This window comes from Microtus ochrogaster, linkage group LG4, assembly GCF_000317375.1.
Source record: "Microtus ochrogaster isolate Prairie Vole_2 linkage group LG4, MicOch1.0, whole genome shotgun sequence".
Lineage (NCBI taxonomy): Eukaryota > Metazoa > Chordata > Mammalia > Rodentia > Cricetidae > Microtus > Microtus ochrogaster.
This window is the reverse complement of record NC_022030.1, coordinates 19,499,188-19,514,376: the sequence shown is the minus strand read 5'-3', so window position 1 is coordinate 19,514,376 and position 15,189 is coordinate 19,499,188. Positions and strand designations below refer to the sequence as shown.

Below are 15,189 nucleotides of genomic sequence, written 5' to 3'. Positions count from 1 at the left end.
TTTAATCTCAGCACTCAGGAGGCAGAGAGAGGCGAATTTCTGAGTTTGAGGCTAGCCTGGTCTACAGCCAAGACCACAGAGTGAGACCTTGTCTCAAAATAAAATCAAAGAAAAGAGACACCCCCTCCCCACTTTCATCTCAAAGCTAAATGTGACAAGCCCCTGCCTTGTTCACTGGTACAAAAATCTTTTATTTATTTATTTATATATATAAAATAAATTAGAGGAGTAACAATGATAATAATAACAATAGCAACAATATTCGCCAAGAGCCCCCGCTGCCTGCAGCCTTTGCTCTGCTTCTCTTCTGGTTCTTAGAAAAGTTGAGGCCCGAAGACAACACAATGGCGCACACGAGGGAGGACAAAGTCCCTGGATCCAGCCAGGTCTGGGGGCTCAACCTCAGGTCCAGAGGAGGACACCCCACAGTCTGAAGGTCAGGAGCAGGGAGACGACGAGGCTCAGGTGGGCAGCGCCTGGCCTAGGGGCAGCGCTTCTGAGGCCATTACAGCCACTGCGGTCGCAGCAGGAGACGTTGAGGTGGGTCAGGAGGAAGGCGTCTGCCACGTGGGAGCCTTGGCACCAGGAAGCTGTGGCGCAGCCTCGCACAGTGTAATTCTGGTTTCCCACCACTGAGGAAGGAGGAGGGTCAGTGAGCCAGGAATTCTCAGGAAAGAGGCAGGCTCCTGATGCTGGTCGCTATAGCCACCTGCACCCCCTATTATGAGCACTGCTCCCAAAATGTGTTCCAGGGGACCCCCGGCGGTCTCTCAGACTCACACCAGGTTTGGTTTCATAGGAACTCTAAGATGTCATCTGGCCCTTCCGAGCTTCTGAGTGTCTGAGAGATACTTTTCCAGAGAAACCCCAGGACAACTGATATTGCAACAGGCTGAACACGAAAGCAGACAACGAGGACCAGATATCTGATATTAGATCCAGACGGGAAGAGGGTTGCCATACCATAAACAACGACAGTCTCCTCTTTGCACTTTTTCATTATGACAAACACAGGCTATTTTTTTTCCGTCATCAAAACTATTATTTATGAGGCCAGCTATAATGGGGCATGTCTTGAATCCCAGTACTTGGGAGGCAGAGGCAGGCGGCTCTCTGTGAGTTTGAGGCCAGTCTGGTCTACATAGAGTTCCAGGGTAGCCAGGGCTATATAGTGAGACCCTGTCTCAAAAATTATTTAGCTAATATGTAACAAGGCGGATTGTTGTTGGTTTGACAGGGCCAATCCTCTTATTGCGATTTGCCCTTTCTGCAGATCAATACCATCTTTTCCATAGGAAAATCTACCTGGGATAGGTCCTGCCCATCTGTCAATCAGTCTGGTCAGCGCCCTGTGCCCCAGAGGGTCCCCTTCCAGCTCCCATGGGACCTTACCATCTAAGCCAGTGGCCTCCAGGCACTGATTCATTGGTCCCCGGCAGTCAGTGAGGGAAATCTCTTTGGAGGAACACCCATGGGTGCTGTTCCCCTCACAGCTGTAGCACTGGAAGCCATTCGGTGGTAAGCCCTGAAGATCCAGAACTTAAAGATGAAAAAAGACAGGGACCGAAGATAAGCATTGGGACCTTGCAACCATCCAACTTCTGCCCACGCTCAGCCCGAGATGCTAGGGCGCCACCTGGCGGTCATATGTGGGAACTACACCTTCTTTTGGGTCCTGTTCTCTAGAACTGAGCCCCACCCACATCCAGCTAGGCTTTTTGGGGGACCCTTAACTAACTATGTATTATGAAACAAGCCCTATTCTCTCAGAAGTTACCATACAGGGTGACATTGTTCACTATGACAGCCATTGGCCACCTGTCTTTCTTAAGGTTTAAATTAATTAGCTTAGCCTGGCGGTGGTGGCACACGCCTTCAATCCCAGCATTTGGGAGGCAGAGGCAGGAGAATCTTTGTGAGTTTAAGGCCAGCATGGTCTACAAGAACTAGTTCCAGGACAGCTAGGCTTGTTCCACAGAGAAACCCTGTCTCTTAAAACCAAAAATCAACCAACCAATCAAACAAATTAATTAGTGTTAAATATAATTCTAGGGCTGATAAGATGGCTCAGCAGGTAGAAGAGTTTGAGCCAAGTCTGATGACCTGAATTTAAGCCCTAGGACCCACACGGTGGAAGAACTGGCCCCTGAAAGTCGTCTTCTGACCTTCACACATGGACCACGGTGTGCTCCCTTGCATGCATGAACATACATACACACAAAATAAATGCAAATTTAAAAGTCAAAATGATATGCGTGTACACTGTGTGACCTGCAGAGGCATCAGAACCCTTGCAGCTGGAGTTAGCGGAGGTGGCTGCCCAGTATGGATCCTGGGAACTAAATTTAGGACCTCTGGGACAGCCAGCGCTCTTAACCTCTGAGCCATCTCTCCAGCCCATTTTTTGACACCTGAGTCTGTGTACTGCATGCATGCAGTACCCATAGAGTCCAGAAGAGGGCATCAGATCCCTGGAGCTACAGTTACAGTTGTGAGCAGCCATGTGGGCGCTGGGACTCAAACCTGGGTGCCCTTAACCACTGAGCCACCTCTCGGGCTCTATTTAATACATTTGCATGAAGTAGCTTCTTTGGCCTTAACCTCATGCCGACTGTGCTGGGATACCACAGTGGCCAGGACAGCCTGGTTCCACCTTCTTAGGACTCACGGCTTTGTCACCAGACAGTTCTGACCCAGGGTGGGCAGAGCTATGGGTGTGTGTGTGGGGGGGGGGAGTTGAGTGGCTGCGTGTGCTGAAGGAGGGGCCCTGAACCCGGCTTCCAGGAAGAGGTAATAACTGACCCTGGAAGGAGAAAGAGGACTTAAGAGAGAGAGAACGGCAGTTCCAGACAGAGCCAACAGCGTCCACCCCACCCTGTCCCTCACCTGGGCCACGATTGCAGTGGGAGGAGTTGCAGCATTTCAGGAAGTGAAAGGTGTGGTTGCCGTGGAAACCGGCTATGCCTGGACACCCGGGAAGACTGCCACAGCCTTTGGTGTAGTTCTCATCCTTTAAGTTCCCTGCAAGGGGCAGAGGTCAGGTTATGGTAAGGGGCTGATTGTGGATTTGCTGCCTCTGGGTACCCCCGTTTCCTTAGAGGCCTCTTGTTTTTTAGGCTAACTTCACCCCTAGCCAAAGGACTGCACTTTCAATTCTCCCTTTGCTGTATGATAAAGGAGGCCCATATGATAAACAGAACTTCATACATTTGTGAAATTTCCAGAAAGAACCCCTACTAAAAGAAAGGATGGATGTTCGTATGTGTGTGTGTGTGGGGGGGGGGCAGTTGCCTCTTGCTACAGTCCTGGTGCTTGAGGGCCTCCCTTAGGTACAGCCTGGAAGTGGACCTCCCTGCAGGTGAGCACTTACGTTCCATGCTCCGCAGGGTCACCACTTCAACACACTGTTCCCCAGGATAGCGGCATTGCAGGCTCTGCTCCCGGCCCCTCTCACAGCTCTGGTCCAAAGAGCTACAGGACATACACTCAAGGTACCGGCCCCGGGGAAAGGCAATCCCCCGGGCTCCTAGGAACAAAGGAAAGGGGTGGGTTGGAGGCCCAGCTCCCGCAGAGAACTCCCCTCTGAACTCATCAGTCAATCACCAAGCCTACTTATCCCAAACCTTTCTAGAACTTAGCATGTTCTTTTCAGTCTTGGGTACCCCTCAATATCAGCCCCTGCTCTTGCCATGACCACCCTCCATCTCGTTCTCTCACGCGGCCCTAGGAGGAAGCCTTTACAGTCTCCTCTGCTCTGCCTTCCCATAGCTCCCCACTGTTCTTAGAATAAAGCTTAGCTACCTGATTGCGGCATTCAAGGTCTACTGAAGACTGTGTCCTGGTGACCTCTCCTGCCTCATCTCCCAGCACCAGCTCCTCCCATGCTCTCTTCCATACTGGCTCCCCGGTCTCAGAACACAGACCCTCACCAGACCCTCACTGGGGGATTCTAGTCAGGGGCTCTACCAATGAGCCATGCCCCAGCCCCTCACTGGGGAATTCTAGGCAGGGGCTCTACGATCAAGTTACATTCTAGCCCCTTACTTGGGGGATTCTAGTCAGGGGCTCTACCAATGAGCCATGCCCCAGCCCCTCACTGGGGAATTCTAGGCAGGGGCTCTACGATCAAGTTACATTCTTAGCCCTTAATTTTTTTGAGGGGGAGGGGGATGTAAGGTCTCACAATGTAACCAGAACCCAGAATCCTTTATCTCCAGCTGTTTCATCAAATAGCACATTCTTATCTCTGCCTTTACTCTAGGATGGTCTATCTTATAGTCACGATTATCACTCACAGATGAATGAACCAAAAGATCAAAGCCTTACTTGACGGATCCATGATAACTTTGTTATTTTGCTCAAAGTGTCTAGCGGAGGCCAATTGGACCAGTTGCTTTTCCCTGGAAACACCATGCCACCCTTTCCCCAGGCTTTGGCTCACGCCATCCTCCGGCCTGGCACAGCCTCTCTTTCCTGACCCAGGAGATTAGAGCTGCGTCTGAGCGGAGGCAGCCCACTGGCAAGCTCAAGGCGACTAAGTGAATCATTCCACCCGGAGCCAAATCATCTATCTTGTTCAAGGAAAAATGCCTAAAAGGCCCACAGCATGCTCCTTCCCTCAAACATCCACAAAAACCAAAAGCAGATCTTTCTCCAGGCACCGTGGTGCATTCCTGTCACCCCTGGACTTTGGTGGGTGAGGCTGGAAGATGGCAAGTTTTGGGGCTAGCCTGGGGTACATAGTGAGACTGGGTCACAGGAAAACAAACAAACAAACAAGAATTTCCAGCACACTTCTTCCCAGGATGCTCTTCTAACTGTGGGTCATGTGACCTTCAGGAAGCATCTTAGTTCCTTTTTTATTTCCTCATTGTCCATTCACAAATCTCTCTCCAGTCTCACAAATGGTCTTACCCATCATGGTGATGGCAGTGGAGAGAACCACGTGGGAGACGGGCAGGAGGATTCCCTAAGTGAGGCTGGGGTGTGGCTCAGTGATAGAGCCCCTGCCTAGAATCCCCCAGTGAGGGGCTGGGGTGTGGCTCAGTGGCAGAGCCCCTGCCTAGAATCCCCCAGTGAGGGGCTGGGGTGTGGCTCAGTGGCAGAGCCCCTGCCTAGAATCTCTAGTGAGGGGCTGGGGTGTGGCGCAGCCGTACAGAACTGGCATACTCAAGACCCTATCTTCCATTTGTGGTACTGAAAACAAAGGCCTGACATGCATTTCTGTGTAATGTTGCCTTGGGTTCTCCTGCTACCACACACCTGAGTCTCTACCTGCCTCTGCCATGTGTGGATGTAGCTCAGTTTTCAGAGTGGCAGGGTGAGAGAGGAGGACCTTTATGGCAGGGGGCAAGTGGGAAGCTGTCCAGTCCTTCACAGCATGGTTTTAGGAAGGGATTAATTAATAAATTAATTTTGGAAAGGAATTTGAGTTGACTCCCAGGAATTAAAACTGTTCTTAATTTTTTTCCTTCAGAAGAGGGCGTAGAACCCCAGAACTGGAGTTATTGCCTGATGTGGGTACTGGGAACTGAACCTGGGTCCTCTGGAAGAGCAGTCGATGTCTTAACCACTGAGCCACCCCAGTCTGCGGTTTCCTGTGTTTTGAATTCTCCCTCAGCATGCAGTCATGAGGTGATGGGGTTTGGGAGCAGGTGCAGTGTGCTTGCGTGTGTTGGGGGAAGAGCTCTGGCTGGAGCCAGCAGCACGCTGTGTGGACTTCCTGTCTCTCAAACCACAAGCTACATAAGTATTTTCCCGTTTTTATTTATTTGGGTTGCTCTTATTTGATTGGTTTTTTGAGAGTAGGTCTTCCTCTGCAGTCAGGAACCTGCTAAGTGGACCTGGCTGGCCTGGAATTTACAGAAATCCTTCTACCGCACCCTCCATGTGTGGGATGATAGGCGCATGCCACCATGCTGGGATGATAGGCATATGCCACCATGGCAGACTGTAGCTCTTTTCTTTAGCTTAGTTGGCGCTGGCTGGACAACTTGAGGATCTGAATTTGATCCCCAGAACTAATTATAGTGGTACAGGCCTGTGATCCCAGTCTCGGGCGTTGGGGGAGAGTCTGGAGGATGACTTAGGCTTGCTGGCTGCCAGTCTATCCTCAAGTCTAGTGAGACACTTAGGAAGAGAATAAAGTGGAGAGTGACAGAATAGAACACTCATCTCCTTCCTCTGGCTATTTGTACACGCACACACATGTACACGCATGAGCACATGTGCATGCATGTGAGCACACACGCTCGCACACTTGTACACACACGCACATATGTGCATACATGTGCACACACATGCACATACACGCACATACGTGCACACACATGAGCGCACGCATGCACATACACGCACATATGCACATACATGTGCGCTCACATACATGCACACACATGCACGCACATACGTGCACACATGTGCAAGCACACACACATGAGCACACACGTGTACCCACATACGCTCGCACACATGAGCGCACACATGCACATATGTGCATACATGTGCACTCACATACGTGCACACACACGAGTGCACGCATCCACATGTGTATGCTCACACATGCATGCACATGTGCTCACACAGTGCTGACATACTCATGTACACACACAAACACACATAAACACACACAAGCACACAGCTCTAAATTATTCTTTTCCATCCCTTTTAATCAGTCAACGTCTGTTCTAGAACTCGCCATCCTCCTCACCCAGCTTCCCAAGTGCTTCCCTCCCAGGTGCCCATAGCCATGTTCAGCTCCTGATGGGCTGATCTGTCTCAGCTCCCCCTTCACCTCCTGGCTAGGGTCTCAGGGTGTCTGAGGTGGCTACTTGCACCTCTCTAGCTCAGTCCCATGTGTCTTGGGGGAAGCTCAGCTCACTGCTGCTGGGACACCTTACGTCTGCACGTCTGCTTGCCAAAAACTGGAGGGAAAATTGTCTCCAGATCAGGGGACCCTGCCCCCACCCAGCCACCTGCGTCTCTCGACCCTCTCCCTGTGGCTGTTTCCTTTCACAGCTCTGAGTCGGTGAGTTGGAACAGGGCTCGGGAATGAACCGTGCCACCTGTGAAACTTTGTCTGCCTTGAATCACAGGGCCCCGAGTTCCTTCCTCTGCTGTGTACTCTTCCGAGACTCTGTCATTTGTCCAGCTTCATGGCTGTCACCCGCAAAAGCATTACACCGACATAAGGGACTCCCGGAAAAAGAAGCTTCTATCCTCAGGTCACATATCACTGAGGTCTCCTTTTCTACCCGCCAAAGCTATTCCATCAGGACAGTTTTGTCCCTGCCCAGCGTAACTGCCATCTGGCTACCTTTTTAGTGGACAACCTCACCCTCATCCACCCGTGCTCATTTCCCCTCATGGTCTAGTTCCCTCGAATCTGTCTCCCACGCTAAGGGCAGAAACATTTGTCAAAAATAGAAGTGTGGGTTGGGGGGTGATAAAAAAAAATAGGAGAGAGGGTCTAGGGACGTGGTGTAGTTGGTAGAGCGCTTGCCTAGCTTGCAAAAAGCTCTGTGTTCCATCGCCAGCACCGAATAAAGCCGGTGTGATTGATGCATGCCTGGGATCCCAGCACTCAGGAGGTGGAGGCGGGAGGACCAGGCATTCCGGGCTACCCATGGCCACACGGCAAGTTCAAAGCCAGAGAGGGCTATCTAAGAAACAAACAAACAAACAAACAAACAAACAAAAAACAGACATGGCAGCACTGGAGGCAGAGGCAGGTGGATCTCTGTGAGTTTGAGGCCAGCCTGGTCTACAGAGTGAGTTCCAGGACAGCCAGGGCTCCATAATAGAGAGACCTTGTCTCAAAAACAAAAACAAACCAATATACAAATAAACTAATCCAGGGTCATCAAGATAGCTCAGCGGGTACAGACGCGTGTAGCCAAACCTGAAGACCCAAGTCCAAGACCCGTGACCATCACAATAGAATGAGAGAAGCAACGCTCACAAGTTGACCTTTGACCTTCACGTGTAACATGGAAAGCATCTGCACACACTTAAACCAATATATATATTTATATATATAAAAGGAAACTATGCACACACAACTCAGCCTTGCACCAGAGATGGCTTGTAGGTAGTCGGAAGAAGAGACAAACCAGGCACAAAGGCAGTCTCTTCCCTCATGAGGACCATGGGAAGCGGGCCCTCATAATCAATTCCCACCCAGGGCCAACCCTGCAGGAAGAGCAGCAAGGAGTGCTGCTCCTTCCTCATCTGCCCTGGCCCTCTCTGTGTGCACTTGGACCGCTGATCACACCCTAAAGCCGTCAATCAAAAGGCTCATGAACTTCTCTTTTATCTGCTCACTGATCCCACACATTCCTCATCAAGGATCACCTCTTTTGTTGTTGTTGTTGTTGTTGTTGTTGTTGGGGAGGAAAACAAAGATATCACACATGCTAGACAGGGATTCCACCACTGAGCCACACCCCAGCCCCTCACTGGGGGATTCTAGGCAGGTGCTCTACCACTGAGCCACACCCCAGCCCCTCACTGGGGGATTCTAGGCAGGGGCTCTACCACTGAGCCACACCCACAACCCTACTTTTTTAGATTAAAACATTTTAAATGTTTAATGATGATGATGGTGTGTGTGTGCGCGCGTGCGTGTGTGCGTGCGTGTGTGCGTGTGTGTGTGTGTGTGTGTGCAGGTCAGGGGGGCTACTTTGGAGAGAGTCAGTTCCCCCATTCCACCTTTACATGGGATTCAAGCATTGAACTCAGGTCACAAGACCTGAGCGACAGGCACCTTTACCCAAGGTACCATCTCTCTGGTCCTTTCTAGTTTTTCTTTATTGAGACTGAGTCTGAACACCCCAACTGACCTTCAGTGTGTCATCTGCCTGTATCAGCATCTGAGCAGCTAGGATAATGGGCAAGTTCCACCGAGCCTGGCGGATGTGTCGTCAAACACGTGACAGTCAGGTTTGTCACCTCACAGCCCAGGGATGCTTTTATAATCCCATAGTATTGGAATGGCTAGGTGTGGCAGCTCAGAGTTATAATCCCAGCCCTCAGGAAGCTGAGGCAGGAGGATCTCCCGTTGTCAGCCAGCCTGCACTAGACAGTGTATCTCAAGTGTCTCATCCAAGCAAAACAATTGGGTGTGAGAATATTTCGAGGTGGAGAGGGAGATGATTTGGGAGACACAACTGGGAGAAGTGACATGGGGCTGGGCAGGGATGAGCGAGGTCCCAGACTAAGGAACAGCCTTGGTGCTGGGGTGAAGGATGTAGGTCTGGGAGTGGAATCGTGGCTTCAGCTGGGGGCGGCGAGGACACCCAACTCACCAGGCCTCGGTCTGTTGCATCTGTCTGTGGCACACACGACCTCTGCCAGGCTGATGATCTTGGAGTTCACTCGGTAACTCATGGTCCTGTTGGTCTTCTCATAATGGGCACAGTCTCTCATCACCACCTCCAGTTCTTCATCAGCTAGGAGGAATACAGGTATAGTCCGCTAGAGGGCCCCTAGTTCCGACAAGTCCCTGACACTCCTGGTCTCGGGGTCACCCGCCCCTAGTGCCACTCCTGGTCTCGGGGTCACCCGCCCCTAGTGCCACTCCTTGTTTGGGTCAATTCTGTTATTTTCTAGAATTATCTTCCCCTCCTCCATGTACACCATTGGGATTTTCTGGATCCATCTACAACTCTCTCCCAAGGTGAATGAAGCCAGCAGGGAGGTGCCTTCGATAGAAAGAAAAACACTAATGTTTCTGAGTTAGGGTCTTGCTATGTAGCCCAGACTGGTTTGGGGGGTCCCAACCCCCTTGCCTCCACTCTCCAGCAGTAGGGCTACAGGTGTGTCCCGAAGCACCAGCTCTTTAGTACCAGGTGCTTTAACCTGCTCCGTTGTCTCTCTACCCTTATCTTAGGTAGGTTTTGTGTTGGTTTGTTTGCTTTTTGAGACAGGGTTTCTCTGTGTAGCCCTGGCTGTCCTGGAACTCACTCTGTAGACCAGGCTGGTCTCGAACTCAGAGATTCTCCTGCCTCTGCCTACAGAGTGCTCAGATTAAGGGTGTGCGCCACCACGGCCCTGCTGACTCGGATAGTTACATTTAAGTCAGATGTGGTGGTGCACACTTATAATCCCAGTCTTTAGGAGGCATGTTCAAGGTCATCCTCAGCTACATTGCAAGTTTAAGGCTAGCCTGGGCTACATGAGACCCTGTCTTAAAAATAATCCAGGACCAAACAACAACAACCAAACCAAATCAAATGCCACCCCCCCCCCCCGCCATGTACCACTAACCCCAAAGCAAAGCAAAAATATTTGGTATTGCTGTGTGTGGCACATGTGCCAATTTATGCCCTCCAGGGTCTCACCAACATGTTTCTTTTTTAGGATTTTTTTTTTCGATCCAGGGTTTCTTTGTGTAGCCCTGGCTGTCCTGGAACTAGCTCTGTAGACCAGAGGCCTTGAACTCACAGAGATCCGTCTGCCTCTGCCTCACCAGTGCTGGGATTAAAGGCATTGGGCTTCTCACTGATACTTTATTTTAAAAAATCTTTTTAGATAGATTTTATTATTTTGTGTGTATGAATGTTTTGCCTGATTGCGTGTCTGTGCACGATATTCGTGCCTGCTGCCTGAGGAGGTGGTGAGCTGCCATGGAGGTGCTGTGAATTGAACCTGGGTCCTTTTCAAGATCCAAGCGAGCAGGATCTCTGTGAGTTCGAGACCAGCCTGGTCTACAAGACCTAGTTCCAGGACAGGCTCCAAAGCCACAGAGAAACCCTGTCTCGAAAAACCAAAAAAAAAAAAAAAAAGATCCAAGCGTTTGTGTGTCTGTAGGTGAGTACGTGCACGGAAGTGCAGGGGAGGGCCTCAGTGAGCTCCTTCCTGGAGCTGGTTATGGTGGTTGTGCGCCAGCCCACGTGGATCTCTGGACTGAATTCAGGGCTACTGGAGAAGCAGCTGGTCTTAGGTGCTGAGCCGTCTCTCCAGCCTCCTTAGATGTTTAAACATCTGCATTTCCTTACTGTCTGGAGAGAGAAGGTTTTCTAGCCTATTGTTGGCGGTGGGGGTCGACCTTACCTTCCCACTCACGAAATACCGTGGTCCTGCAAAGATCCTCTTCCAGGTCACACTCCTTCACCAAGCAGTCCCGGTTACTCTCACATTGCAGGCACTTCAGGCCCTGGCAGGCTGCGAGGGGAAGAGAGGGAGGTGGTCAACAGGTTCAGAGCCAGGATCTGCTCCCTTCCCCCCAGCTATATAGTCCAAGCGGACCTCAAACTCACAGTAACCCTCCTGCCTCAGCCTCCTGTGTGCTGGGATTACAGACATGCATCAGCTGCCCTTCGTTGTAACTCTGGCCTCTTGCAGGACTTCTAACCCTGGCTCCCATTTCGGTGCTGTGTCCTTCCAATACGACCTCGGTCAGTTCTGTTACATGGATCTCCTATCCACTGGAGATCCAGGTTCCACCCCTTTCTGTAGCTTCTCTACAGTGCTCTCTCCAAGACCTGAGCTTCATCCTGAAGCTATAACCTCACCATCAAGCCCTCCAAAATTAGGTGAGTGAGCTCCAAAAGCATTCTTCTTACCTCCCCAACATCTCTGCTAGGTTCTAGCTCCACCTTAGCTCCACCCTCACCCAGGCGCTAGCCCCGCCCCACAACTCCTGCCCATCTTCCTTCTCTAGCTCCGCCCAACATTCTAGCCGTACCGACTTCCTCAGCCCTGCTTCAGACTCTAATCTCTACTATAACCACGCCCTCTGACTCTTCCCTTAAATTTTCTTCCTACATTTATATTATTTCATTGATCATTACATATGTGTAGTCTGGAATTCTATGCAAACCAGGCGGGCCTTGAATGTGGAGATCCACCTGCCTCCGTTTAAGGGCATTTTCCCACAACATTCTGCTCTGTCCGGACTTCACCTTAATTACATAGACCAGAGGTTCTCAGCCTTCCTAATGTCGCGACCCTTTAATACAGTTTCTCATGTTGTGGTTGTTATGGTTTTGGTCCCTTTAAGAGACAAGCCACGCCCACTCCCTCCCCTATTCGCTGAGGCAGGCTGATCTTCAGTTTCCTGCCTGAGCTTGCTCTCTTTTCCATCTTCCTCTCGGAGAGGCAGCTTTGCTTCTGCCTCTCTCCCTACTTCTCTGCTTCCCCCCTCTCTGTCTCTTTCTCTTCTTTCTCTCCCCCTCTCTCCCTCTCTCTCTGTCCCCCCTTTCCTCCATAACCCCCTGAATAAACATTCAACCTCACCCTGCATGTCATGTCTATCCATGTTTTTGTCTTCTGCCCGCCCGCCATGTGTCTCTCTGCCTGGGACCAGCCATTGCTCAGGGACCAGCAGCCGTTTCTGCCTGGGGCCCACTGCCTGCTGCCACATGGCCCGCCACCCCTGCTCTGAGACCAGCAGCTGTCTCTGCCTGAGACTGGCTGCTCCCAGGGCCCGCTGCCTGCCACCACATGGCCCGCTACCACCATTTGGGACCTACAGCATTTCTGCTCCCTACTGCCGCGGGGATCTTGCAGCATATTTTTAAAAAAGAATAACAGTGGTGACTCCCTAACAAAATTATTTTCTTTGCTACTTCTTTTTATTTTTATTTTTTTTGTTTTTCGAGACAGGGTTTCACTGTAGTTTTAGAGCCTGTCCTGGAACTAGCTCTTGTAGACCAGGCTGGCCTCGAACTCACAGAGATCCGCCTGTCTCTGCCTCCCGAGTGCTGGGATTAAAGGTGTGCTCCACCACCGCCCAGCTCCTTGCTATTTCATAACTGTACTTTGCTACTGTTATTAATCATAATTATCTGTGTTTTCCGATGGCTTGGGCGACCCCTGTAAATCGAACCTAAATCAGGTCATAGACCCACCACAGGCCCTAAAAGTTAGTCCCGCTCCTGGCCCCTCCCCTGGCTTGGAGCCCCTCCTCCAGGTCTTCTAATTCTTCCTCAAGCTCGTGGCCCCGCCCCAGACATCCTAGGTTCTAATCAGGACCAGAGCTCCAGCCTATTAGGCTCTGGATCCTCCCCAGTTTCCCAGTCACGTTCCCGGAACAGAAAGGCTAGGTAACTGTCCTAAACCACACAGCCTGCTCCGAACCCAGGTGGTAGCCCCACTTCAGGCTCCTCTCCGCGGGGCTGTCATCCCTGGGCTCTAATTCACAGTAAGAGCAGTCTGGGACCCCGAGGTCCCGTCTGCAACTCTGAGCCGGTCTGCTCTGCGCCAGGTCGCCTTTCTACGCCAAGAGCCCCTCCCCTTTGCACCCCCACCCGTACCCCCTCCAGCTCCCTGGCCACCCGGACCTCCCGCGAAGGTCCCCTTCCCAGACCATTAGTCAGCCCCGGCCTCTCGCGGATCCGGAGGGTTATTCACCGCCCTAAACGCTGACTCAATTCCTTCTCCATTTCCTCTGCTTTCTCAACACCTTTCCCCCTACACTTCCTGGAGGAAGCAGGTGAGGAAGTAGCGAAAGCCAAATGTACTCGAGGGACGGGTCCGTTGGAAATGCTGGGGGGGGGGGGGCGATCTCCCTCCTACCCCAAAGCTGGATCCCATCCCCACCGAAAAGAGAACACTGTGGGAAGCGGCCCCCGGGAGTCACATTCAGTCGCTAGTTGTGCAATTTGGCACCAGCTACTTAACGTCTCTGTGCCTCCCGCGTCCTGCAGTTTGACTGCAGAGCCTGGGACAGCGCCAGAGATCGGTTTGCTAAATGAATGCCTCCGGGCGTCTAAATGTGCCACGTGGGATGTCTAAATGTGTTCTGGAGAACACACCCGAAGAGTAGTTGGGTGGGAGGAGAAGGGTTGAGTGCTGGGCTCCCTTCCCCCTAACTCACCCCGGCTGTCACCACCCAGTCCTTACCTGGGACCCAGGCCGTCAGCAGCAGCAGCAGCAGCAGTAGCAGCCTCCCCCTGAGGCCCATGCTCGCGTCTGGGTGTCTCCCTTCACCTCTGCTCTAGTGGGAGAGGAGCGCAGGGAAGGAGACAGTTTTGTGGCCCAAGGGCTCCGCCCACCGTTTGCTTAAGCGTGAGTCAGCCCGGGTTGTGTGGGTGCCTCTCCTTCCTCATCCCTAGCACACAAAGCTACCCATCCCAGGAGGCCTGACTCAGGGTCTCTGAGGTCACAACCCTGTCGTCCCATTCGCTGTGTTCAAATCCCAGGTGTCCTAGGACGGTGGAATGTAGCTAAGTGTCGGTTAGTAGAAGGGTCAGGGAGGGGAAACCATAGGAGTCTAGTTAGGAGGGAGGTGAGCTTTGCAGTGAACGCTACCTAGAAACAGTTTTGTTGAGGCAGGTGTGTGGTCTGCAATCCTGGTACCCGGGGAGGCAGAGGTAGAGGCAGAAGATCTCTGAGTTCAAGGCCAGCCTGGTCTACAGAGTGAGTACTAGGGCAGCCAGGGCTACACAGAGAAATCCTGTCTCAAAACAAAATAGAAAGAGAGGAAGAGAGAAAGAAAGAGAGGAAGGAAAGAAGGAAGGAAGGAAGGAAAGAAGGAAAGAAAGAGCAAAGGTTAAAACCATCTCTGGCCTTGACTGTTTCTTATCAACCAGAGTTTTCATATATAAATGTACATATACATACATACACAATACACACACACATACATACATACATACATACATACATACATGGCTTCTCTTTGTAGCCCTGTCTGTCCTGAAACTCACTCTGTAGACCAAGCTGGTCTTGAACTCACAGAGATCTGCCTGTTGCAGAATCACAGGCATGGTACCACACCTTGCCCAGGCAGAGCAGTGCCAAGCAGAGGACACATCTAGAACAGAACACTGACTCGCCAAAATGGAGGGCTCACCAAGTTCTTCAGCACCTCCCCAAGACCGCCTTTGTGCTGGACACCATTCCAGGAACAGTGGACACCACAGGAAATGAAGCAAGGGTCCCACCCTCGTGGCCGTGACATGGGGAGGATGTCTTGTTATCTAATCTTTTGCATCAGGGAAAAATGTTGAAGGAAGAGCAAGGGTACCAGGGAGAGGCAAGCTCCTCTGTGAGGGAGTCTCACTGTAGCTGGGAAAGAAGTCTAATGGGGGCCCAGGGAAACAGAAACTGGGAGAGAGACACAGGGAAGAGACAGTCAGTGCAAAGGCCCCGAGGGTACAGAATCACAAGCAGGTCAGTGTGACTGGTGTGTGGGAACCCGAGAGAGCAGAAAGCAATGAGTGAGTAGCAGCTACCTGTACAGTA

General features: G+C 51.5%; 1 protein-coding gene across 1 annotated transcript; it reads right to left on the bottom strand.

Annotated features, from left to right (window-relative positions):
* Positions 1–235: 235 nt before the first annotated feature.
* Positions 236–13,921, bottom strand: Plaur (plasminogen activator, urokinase receptor). The gene is made up of 7 exons (XM_005361106.2): positions 13,846–13,921; positions 11,053–11,163; positions 9,306–9,449; positions 3,371–3,526; positions 2,887–3,021; positions 1,393–1,539; positions 236–632 (listed from the first exon to the last, which is right to left on the bottom strand). The coding sequence occupies exons 1-7, from the start codon at positions 13,904–13,906 to the stop codon at positions 403–405; spliced, it is 984 nt and encodes a 327-aa protein (XP_005361163.1). The 5' UTR covers positions 13,907–13,921; the 3' UTR covers positions 236–402.
* Between the last annotated feature and the right edge of the window lie 1,268 nt (positions 13,922–15,189).